Source organism: Colobus angolensis, unplaced genomic scaffold, assembly GCF_000951035.1.
Source record: "Colobus angolensis palliatus isolate OR3802 unplaced genomic scaffold, Cang.pa_1.0 Scaffold18, whole genome shotgun sequence".
Classification (NCBI taxonomy): domain Eukaryota; kingdom Metazoa; phylum Chordata; class Mammalia; order Primates; family Cercopithecidae; genus Colobus; species Colobus angolensis.
Window position 1 is genome coordinate 2,141,483 of NW_012114932.1, and position 10,207 is coordinate 2,151,689.

At 53.9% G+C, this 10,207-nt stretch overlaps 1 protein-coding gene across 3 annotated transcripts in view; it reads left to right on the plus strand.

The window, feature by feature from the left end:
* The window catches only part of MST1R (macrophage stimulating 1 receptor), a 21,116-nt gene extending 17,709 nt beyond the window's left edge, over nucleotides 1–3,407 (plus strand). For all 3 annotated transcript variants that reach the window (XM_011939052.1, XM_011939053.1, XM_011939054.1), the window contains 3 exons: nucleotides 89–254; nucleotides 656–792; nucleotides 2,844–3,407. In XM_011939052.1, coding sequence (XP_011794442.1) covers nucleotides 89–254; nucleotides 656–792; nucleotides 2,844–3,099 — 559 coding nt within the window. In that variant the 3' untranslated portion in view covers nucleotides 3,100–3,407. The remainder of the gene's footprint in view (nucleotides 1–88; nucleotides 255–655; nucleotides 793–2,843) is intronic.
* The last annotated feature ends 6,800 nt before the right edge of the window (nucleotides 3,408–10,207 follow it).

The following is a 10,207-nucleotide window of genomic DNA, read 5'->3' on the forward strand; positions in this document are numbered from 1 at the left end:
AAAAAGAAATTTTGTAAGGGCCTAGAACAGGTGGGTTCAGGGCCTGGTAAGGGCCAGTCCTAAGTGTGATCCTCTCCCTACCCCCAAGGCTGGACGAGTCATTCACTGTCAAGGTGGCTGACTTTGGTTTGGCCCGTGACATCCTGGACAAGGAATACTATAGTGTTCGACAGCATCGCCACGCTCGCCTACCTGTGAAGTGGATGGCGCTGGAGAGCCTGCAGACCTATAGATTTACCACCAAGTCTGATGTGGTAAGGCCCCACTTGCCCTATAGTCCACATGGCTTTGGCACCCGAGAACACTGGGCCTCACCCATTCAGCTCTGGATGATCTGAGCCCAGGGAGTCCCCAGGGTAGATGAACCCCACAGCACTTCTACCCACCTCTTGGGCAGACGTAAGATGGAATCTGACACCTACCAGGGCAAGAGGAGGCTGGGAACTCACTGGCTCCTCACAGATAATCCAGGGCCTGCCCAGCCCCAACTCTGGGCAGGATGAGGTGGTGGGAGGAGACAGAGGAAAGACACTCTCAGTGGAGGGTGGGGTCTTCCATTTCCAGCTGAAGGACTCTGGGAGATAGAAGCCCTGGGGGACCCACCTGCCCCCAAATTTGGAGTGAGTTGAGTCCCCTTACCTCCCCCTTTCCACAGTGGTCATTTGGTGTGCTGCTGTGGGAACTGCTGACACGGGGTGCCCCACCATACCCCCACATCGACCCTTTTGACCTCACCCACTTCCTGGCCCAGGGTCGGCGCCTGCCCCAGCCTGAGTATTGCCCCGATTCTCTGTGAGTATGTGGAGGTGGTAGTGGGGAGGGAACTGGGCCCCAGAGACATGGAAGAGGCAGGAGACAGAGCTCCTGCCTGGCTTCCTGACTGAACTTCTGGTTGACTAGGAAAGGGAGTCTCGGTGGGCCTCAGTTTCCTCATCTGTGAACTGGTCCCACCCACATGCAGGGTGGGACACTGGGAGGACCTCACAGTTGCCATGGTAACAGCATTCTGAGCTCAGAGTTGGGGTTGAGGCCAGTGGTTTGATTTTCCCAGCACTCCTCCTCCCCAACTCCCACTAATGGGGTCTGCTTTCCACCTTTTCCTTTCATTTAATCTCGAGGAAAGATTCCATAACCCCCACAGCAACCCCCTCTGGATCTCCAGGTCAGGTTTTTTCACTGGATGTGGTTTCAGATTCCCCATTCCTGGAGGGATGGCGGCAGCTGCGTTGTCCTCAGTGCCTACAGGGTGGGTTCGGTTCTAAGGTTCAGCTTCATATGTAGCAGGTGTGCCTGAGCTGTGGCCAGGTCTGCTGGGTTAGAACAGAGAGAACCAGGACATAGGTAAAAGTAGTTGACGCCTTCTGTCTCAGGCTGTGCTCCAGGAAGGATGCGAGTAGCCCTTCCTCACAGTCCTACCTGCTTTGGGTTTGCTCTTATTATTCACTTCTTTAATTCACTGCCTACCTGTATCTAGATTGGGCTCCTGGAAATAAACTCAGCTGGAGATTTATGTATGGGGATTTACTGAGAGGTTGGGGGCAAGGGAAGAAGGACTGGGACAGAGGAATGTCGCAGAAACTGCAGCCCATTCCACAGGGACTGCTTGAACTGGGATGAACCACCAGTTTTCTGAAATTGAGACCAACAGGCCAGGTCTTTGTACCAGGCATTAATCAGTTACTAGTCACAGGCTGTCCCTGGTGAGGGGATGTGAGCTTGGCAGAGGCAGTTCTCTTCTGCCTAGGGCAATTCTTAGAGCCTGAGTCAAGAACCATCAGCAGGCAACACTCCCAGCCACTGGGAGAGGAAAGGGGGATGTGGGTGGTACACCGTAGGGTCCACTTCAGCAGTCCAGCCCTTCTCCTCTCTGGGCCTCAATTTCCTCATCTGTAAAGTGGAGACAACAGTACCACCCTCCGAGAGCCTGAGAATTATATGAGATATTGTGTGTAAGGTACTTAGAGTATTATTTCAGGCAGGAATGACATCCCCAAGATAATGGAGCATGCACTAGGACCCTGCAGGTAAACCTGGGGAACCTCTGCTTCAGGACCAGGGTGCCACTGGTGTTGCCCCAAATGCTCTTGCTTCAGGATTTTTTTTTTTTTTTTCGAGATGGAGTCTCGCTCTGTTGCCCAGGCTGGAGTGCAGTGGCACAGTGTTGGCTCACTACAGCCTCTGCCTCCCATGTTCAAGTGATTCTCCTGCCTCAGCCTCCCGAGTAGCTGGGACTACAGGCGTGTGCCACCATGCCCAGCTAATTTTTGTGTTTTTAGTAGAGATGAGGTTTCACTATGTTGGCCAGGCTGGTCTCGAACTCCTGACCTTGTGATCTGCCCGCCTCAGCCTCCCAAAGTGCTGGGATTACAGGCATGAGCCACTGTGCCCGACTGCTTCAGGATTTTTAATTCCTGCTTTGCTGGACCCAGGCTTCCTTCCTGGAAGAACTGTGATGATGACCATGGTACCTCGTGAGCTGGGCCTTGTGCTTAGCACTTCACAGGCATCAGCCTATGTGCCTACTGCTTTGTGATCAGAGGATGACCCAGAGGCACAGAGAAGTTAAGGAACTTGCCCAAGATCACATAGCCCAGGCCACAGGGCACAGGAGCCCAAGCTCTTAACACCTGAGGTAGTTGGACCTCTGCCAGGGTGGGGAGGCAGGACTGGAACAGCCATCATAGGAATGAGAAGAGCTGCCCCTGATTGGGCAGTGCTAGGTACTAGGTCCTGTCACCTATCCTCATCCCTGTGTGACCTGCCACAGGTTTAACAGCAAGTGTGGGTGGCCCAGAATGCTTGGGTGGAAGTTGCCTTAATCTGACATGCCTTTCCCCCAACAGGTACCAAGTGATGCGGCAATGCTGGGAGGCGGACCCAGCAGCGCGACCCGCCTTCGGAGTACTAGTGGGGGAAGTGGAGCAGATAGTGTCTGCACTGCTTGGGGACCATTATGTGCAGCTGCCAGCAACCTACATGAACTTGGGCCCCAGCACCTCGCATGAGATGAATGTGCATCCAGAACAGCAGCAGTCCTCACCCATGCCAGGGAGTACACACCGGCCCCGGCCACTCTCAGAGCCTCCTCGGCCCACTTGACTTAGTCCTTGGGCTGGACCTGCTTAGCTGCCTTGAGCTAACCCCAAGCTGCCTCTGAGCCATGCCAGGCCAGAGGGCAGTGGCCCTCTACCTTGTTCCTGCCCTTTAACCTTCAGAGGCAATAGGTAAATGGGGCCCGTTAGGTCCCTCACTCCACAGAGTGAGCCAGTGAGGGCAGTCCTTCTGCAACATGTATTTATGGAGTGCCTGCTGTGGACCCTGTCTTCTGGGAACAGTGGACTCAGCAGTGACCACACCAACACTGACCCTTGAACCAATAAAGGAACAAATGACTATTGAAGCACAAATTGTGGCAAATAGTATGAAAGAATGACAGGAGGCTGCTATAAATAGCTGGATAGAGAGGCAAGGGAAGCCTCCCAGGAGGTGACATTTTGCTGAGGCCTTATCAACCGGGGGAAAACCACCAGAAGCAGTGTTGAGGAAAGGGAGTTTTTGGCAGAGAGTCACACGTGCAAAGGCCCTGAGGCTGGAAAGGATATAGATCAGCAAGAAGGCTCTAGAGAACAGGGAAGGTGAGCAAGGCCCAGATCCAGGTCATAGGGCCCTGGGGACTGTTAGACGGAACCAAGGAAGTAGGCTGAGTACCCAAGCATGCAGTGACCAGGGTGGTTTCTTCTATGACTCAGGCTGCTTGCTCCCCTTTCCCCAGCCCTAGCACTTCTCCAGGGCTCCCTGCTCGATCTGCAGTGCCCACCATCACACCAGCTGAGATGGAATGGGGCCTGCCATCGGGGACCCATAGAGGCTTGGGTCCCTGCAACACTGCCAGCATTGATTGCGCTTGTAGCCTTAAGAGAGAGGAGCCAGCAGCAAGGCCTCAGCTCCACACTTTCAAGGAGCCAACTTCAAAGTGCCAACTGCCCAAGCTATTTGTACTTGTAAAGGCCACTGCACAACAGTCCATAGAGGGGCATGTTCCTCTGAGAGGGAGACTTCCCCCTCCTCCTCTTCCTCCCTACACTGACTGCTGAGGGGCTAGCTGGGGCGCCAGGGTGCCTGTCCCAGGACCTGGATCACAGTGTTTCTTCTCCCTCAGGAACCCCATAGCCTCCATCCCTTCAGTTAGGAGACTCCAGCTCACTGTAAGAGGGTAGACTTTCTGCCCTCAGAGCCGACAGCTCTGTGCCCTGTCACACATGGAACCCTGGGTTTGGAGCAAGAGCTCCCTGCTAATCAGAGTGGGAGTCTCCTTGGGACCAGAGCTGCCCAGCTTTCTCCATCCAGCTGCTGCTCACTCTGCCACCTCAGGCCAGAGAGAAGTCCAGTCCTGGGGACCCTAAGGACTCTGAGGACAGGTGGGTAAGGCTTAAAAGGAGATTATTGCTTGAGTGCAGGGATCCAAAGATCAGGAACCTGTGTGCTGAAGGGGGACAGAGACAGACTGTCTGTCTGTTTACTGCCGTACCTTGGATGACTCTCAGTGCCTCAGCAGGCACTGAGGAGGTTGTAGCCTCACATGCTTAGCCACTGACCCTTTGTCTCTCTGTGTGTGCAGGAGACAGTTGTGTTACCCCTGAGGCTGAGAGGGAGGTAAGTGGAGTATCCTGGAGCCCATCCCCACCCCAGTTGGAAAGGACTGCCTTCATCCCTCCAACTTGTAGTTCTCCCCTTTAACTCCATCCTGGGGTTCTAAGGGTCACCCAAACCTCTTAAGCCCAGGAGCTCCTTCCCCGTTGAGCTTCTGCAGCTCATGGACCACTGGCTTATCTGTTCACATGAGGGGCTCAGAGAGAAAGGGAGTCTCTGGACAAGAAGGGAGCTTAGCATGGGAAAGGCTCCCAGAGAAGAGAGATAGGAGAGAAAGAGGGTGTCAAGTGCAGACAGAATGTAGGGCTTTGGGCCTGCTTCTGGGCCAAGGGCCTCCAGGGCCAGAATTCTCCAGGGAGGGGACCCAGTTAGGCACTTGGGGCCCTGGATTGTGGCACAGCTGCCCCCACTCTCAATTTCTGCAGCCCCTAAGCTCTGAGCTCCATTCTCAGAGCCACCTGATAGTCCCAACCCCATCTGGGGTGTCAGGAGCTGGGACTATTTTAGGGCTTCAAATCAGTGACTGGGCTACCAGGGAGAACAGGGTAGGGAGGGTTAGTTCTAGGTCTCTGGATGGGCTGGGGGACCATGTGGCTTCCAGGGCTGATGAAGGCTGGGCTGCCTCTCCTCTAGGGGAGGCCTGGGCAGTAGCTCAGGTACAGTGGGTGGCCAGTGCAAGGGGAGGGTTGCTAGTGGCCATGAGAGGCCTGGGCCTGCCACCAGGGTGGAATGGTGTGAACAGAGGTTTCTCCTAGGGCTTTGGGAGACCAGCCTTCCCACCAAGAGCTGTGAAGAGTAGGTACCTCTCTGTCCCATCTCCCTCCATCTCAACCCAGTAGGGCTAGGAGCAAGCAGATGCTAATAAAGGCTGAGGCAGGCCAAGGTGGGAGCTGGCACTGAGGCAGCAGATGCCTTCTTGACTGCCCATTGGTGTCACTGTCCTCTGGAGCCTGGAGGTCATGCATGGGGCAGAGTGACCTGCTTTGATGGGGTACCATGAATCTGGCCTAAGATTCCCCTTGTGTCTCGGCCTCAGCCCCAGCCTTTCAGGGAGTATTCTGAGGGACCCAAAGGCTCTCTGGGGGTCTATATCAGTCTAGGTTGCTAGAAAGAAATACCTGAGAGTAGGTAATTTATGAGGTTTACTTGGCTCACAGTTCTGCAGGCTGTACAGGAAGCATTGTGCCAGCATCTGCTTCTGGGTAGGGCCTCAGGAAGCTTACAATTATGGTGGAAGGCAAAGCGGTAGCAGGCACTTCACATAGTGGAAGGAGGAGGAAGAGAGAAAGACAGAGAGAGTAGCAGGGAGGTGCCACATACTTTTAAATGACAGATCTCAAAATAACTCACTGTTATGAAGACAGCACCAAGCCATGAAGCATCCACCTCCATCACCCAAACACCTCCCATCAGGCCCCACCTCCAGCACTGGGGATTGCAATTCAGCATGAGATTGGGGTGGGGACAAATATCCAAACTATATTAGGGTCATACCTGTGGGATCCAGATATAGCCCCATTCCAAACCCAGTCTCACTGTTGCTCTATGGGAGCTCAGGGACCAGGCCTATGGTGGTTCCTGTTTTGAGCTCAGGTGGTAGGAGCTGAGGAAAGTTGCTTATTCCTTGGTAAGGCTCAGCCTGTGCCAAAGCGGAAGGACCAGTGAGTACCAGAGGCTCCCAATGCCAGGGGCATCTTCACCTTCTCACCTCTCCACTCTCTTTCAGGTTGGTCTAACCACCTGCATACTCTTTTTTTTTTTTTTTTTTTTTATGCAGAGTCTCACTCTGTCACCCAGGCTGGAGTGCAGTGGCATGAACTTGGGTCACTGCAGCCTCTGCCTCCTAGCTTCAAATAATTCTCCTGCCTCAGCCTCCTGAGTAGCTGGGATTACAGGCGTGCACCACCATCCCCAGCTAATTTTTTTTAGTTTTAGTAGAGATGGGGTTTCATCATGTCAGCCAGGCTGGTCTCAAATACTTGGCCTCAGGTGATCCACCCATCTCGCCCTCCTGAAGTGCTGGGATTACAGGCGAGAGCCACCTCACCTGACCAACCACCTGTATACTTTTGTAGCCTTTCTTGCACTGGGCATTTGGGATCTGGAGATGCATTAGGCAAAGCAGGGGGCTTGAAGCAGCAGGCGGTCAAGATCATGGGATTCAATCACCTTTGAAGCCAATGATCCCTCCGTCATGCCACAGGTCCCTCGTGGGACATTGCACCCTGGACCATGGAGAATCAGAGGCCCCAAAGGAGTCAGCTCCACCCCTGGGCTCCATGGCAGTGGCAGCTTTAGCCAAGCATTAATCCTGCTGACATGTCTCTCCAAGCCAGGGAACCTCCTCTTCAAGGAGGGAAAGGAATCTTTTGGGTGGCTCCAGTCACCCTGTTCACATGGGCTCCTGCCCTGGTCTCTTCGACCCAGTCATCTGTTTAATTTAAAGTCACTCCCACCATCCACTGGACCTGGGTTCCATAGGAACCCTGAAAGAGGGCAGCTCTGCTCACATTCCCTCTGCAGGTGTGACTGGAGGTCAGCTCTGCTCAGCAGTCATGAAGCCATGTGTACTTTTGGCAGTACCACCTTTGCCTCCACTTTTGCTGGCTTCTGGATGTGGGGGCTGCTCCCAGGGAGGGTGAGGAGCTCTCCCAGCCCCTAAGCCAGCTGTGGGCAGCAGTCAGGGCGGCTGTGCTGTTGCCTTCCCTCTGGGCTGATGCAGCTGGCCATCTTTCACGCAGAGTTACGTAAGCTTGAGTCAACTGGGGCTCAGAGCAGTTCATTGTGGGCTATTTTTAAGCTGCAACACATCACAGCAGAGGGGTCACTGCACTGCCAGCTTGCAGGGAAGGTTGCTTAAACATCTGTTATTTAAATTTCCCTGTGCCTTAGAGCTCAGAAGCCATATCCCTCCTGGTACTAGTGGGTTCGGCCTTCCCCATCTCAGAATAGGAGTGGATTATCTCCCCTCAACCTGCCTAAGGTTCCCCTAGGGCTGGGGTTCTCTGGTGCTTTCTGTCTTCCTCTGGGGTCAGACAGGGGGGTCATGGAGCAGGAGGTGCCAGCACCTTTAATCATGGTCCTGCCTCTGTGGAATGGGTGAATCCTGGCCAGGAGAAGTGTCAGGGAAGCAAGAGGTCTAGGTCTAGGGTTCACAGGTCACTTGGATAGCTCCAGGGAGGAAAGTAAGGTGTGTGGGGCATAGAGCTAGGAGACCAAGAGTGCATCCCTTCCTCCTTGCGGGCCTCAGCTTTCCATCAGCACCAAGAGAGGGTTGAATCACAGGATACTTTTGAGTCTGTTCAGAAGCCTGCCTTTGCTTGAGCTGTGCTCCCAGCTGGAATGCCCACCCTCTGCAGATCTAAATGCTACCCATCTGTCACCTCTGGGGTAGAATGGCTGATGTATGAACCCCTGGACAGTGGCTGGTGTGTGAACCCCTGGGGAAACATGCCTCCCTTTTTGCTCCATTATCAAGTGAATGGCTGCACTGGGAGTCCTTTAAGGCTTTTTCTGATCCTAGATTTTTGGAGATGTCCAGACCCTTCCCAATGCAGTGGAAGGCAGGCAGACTGGAAGGGTGCAAGGCCAGGGACTTGACAAAGCTAGCTGCCTCCTGAGAACACAAGAGAGCCGAAAATAGGTCTGTATTGAAGCAGGTGTGGGAGCCAGCTGTAGAGCTCCTAATGGGGTGTGGCGCTGTGCCTGTCCCCTTGACGCCCTCTTGCCAGCTCTCTACCATCCTCAAGACCTCCTAAGTGGGAGGATTCCAGCCTGATCCACAGGGGAGAAGGGTTTCTCACGGTGATTTGACCCTCAACCCTCTCTGCAGAGGTTGGGGCCTTCCCAGCAAGCCTGCCTGGAGGGGCGAGGTGAAGTGGGAGGAGAAGGCCATGCAGGTCTTGCCCTCACAGGGACTCTATCTGGCCTCACCCTCAGACTAAGCTCCTCCTAGCTCCTCCTTGCCACCTCCCTTCCACCCCACAGCCCTCAGCCTGGGGAATGGGCTCAGTCTGGGGGAGGGGCTCTCCAGGTTGCCATGGCAACACGTTGGCCCTCCTCACTTTCCAGATTCAGAAATAGAATTGGACGCCCTTCTTCCTGGTGAGACACTATTTAAAAACATGTTGGGGGAGGGGCTGAGGGACGCTATCCCTAGGGGCTGGTAAGAAGGGACCCAGCCTGAAAGTCTCTTTATTTGCCCTGCTACTCCTCTCCCCAGCTGGATGAGATGAGCGGGCTTTGGCCAGCTAAGAATTCTGAGTATGAAGAATTCAGTCTGGCCCATACTCAGCACCACCAGGTTCCTGGGAGGGCCTCCTCTCAGGCTTGAGCTACCTGATAAGCTATCAGAAGGAGGAGCAGGTCCATGCAGGACCCAGCTTGGGTGTAGGGCTTGGGGCTGCAGCACCCACAATGGAGTCATTTTAGCTCCCATCCAGCAGGGTCCGTGACTGCCTGGCCTTGAGCATGGCACCCAGTGGTGGCAACACAGGATCCTGAAATATGAATCCAGAGCCTGGTGGCCTGGCTTCAGTTTCTGGCTCCACTACAGGCTAGCTGAGACAGACCTCTCTCCCTTTCTATGCCTTGATTTCCTTATCTGTAAAATGAGGTATGACAGTGCCCAGTTCATCGAATTGCTGTGAGTCTGGGTTATGAGTGCTCCACACTGTACTGGCACAGAGGAAGGACCCCATCAATATCAGTAATTGTTATTACTACTATAAGGGGTGTTTGCTATAAGGACCTTTGCAGCCAGACATGGTGGCCCAGCACTTCAGGAGGCCGAGGTGGGAGGAAGCCAGGAGTTTGAGACCAGCCTAGGCAACAAAGTGAGAACCCGTCTCTATCCAAAAAAAAAAAGCCAGATGTGGTGGCTCACACTATCCCAGCTACTCAGAAGGCTGAGTCGTGAGGATTGCTTGAGCCCAGGAGTTCAAGGCTGCAGTGAGCAATGATAATGTCACTGCACTCCAGCCTGGGCGACGGAGTGAGACCTTGCTTCTAAAAATGAAAATAAAAATAAGGGACTTCTCTATCCTGGCTGCTTCCTTTGGGGCTTCTTTCATGGGCTAGACACTTCAGCCAGTTCTGCTCCCTTCCCCCAGGAGACTTCAGGCCAGTTGTTTACAAAGGACCACAGTTCTGGAAAGGAGGAGGATTATGCCCCACCTCTGCAGGAGGTGGAGGATGGCTTAGTGGTGAGATAGGCCAGGGGCTCTCGGGACCACTCTCCACGCCTCTCCAACCCTTCCAGGCACAGTTCAGCTCAAGTATTGCACAGGCACTAGAGGCTGTTACTAGCATCTCTACTGTAAACAGAAAACTAGCTTGCTCAAGCCAAAGATTAATGACGTTAATAGTGGTCAGCAAGTATGTGTGTACATGAATGTAGGCACACACATGCACAGGCAGACCCTTGGGCTTCAGACGTTCGCATGAAGATGAGCAGCTCCCCCTTGGTGTGCAGAGCTATTGGTTTCCATTCTTTTTTTAACTTTTTTTTTTTTTTTTTGAGACGGAGTCTCGCTCTGTCGCCCAGGCTGGAGCACAG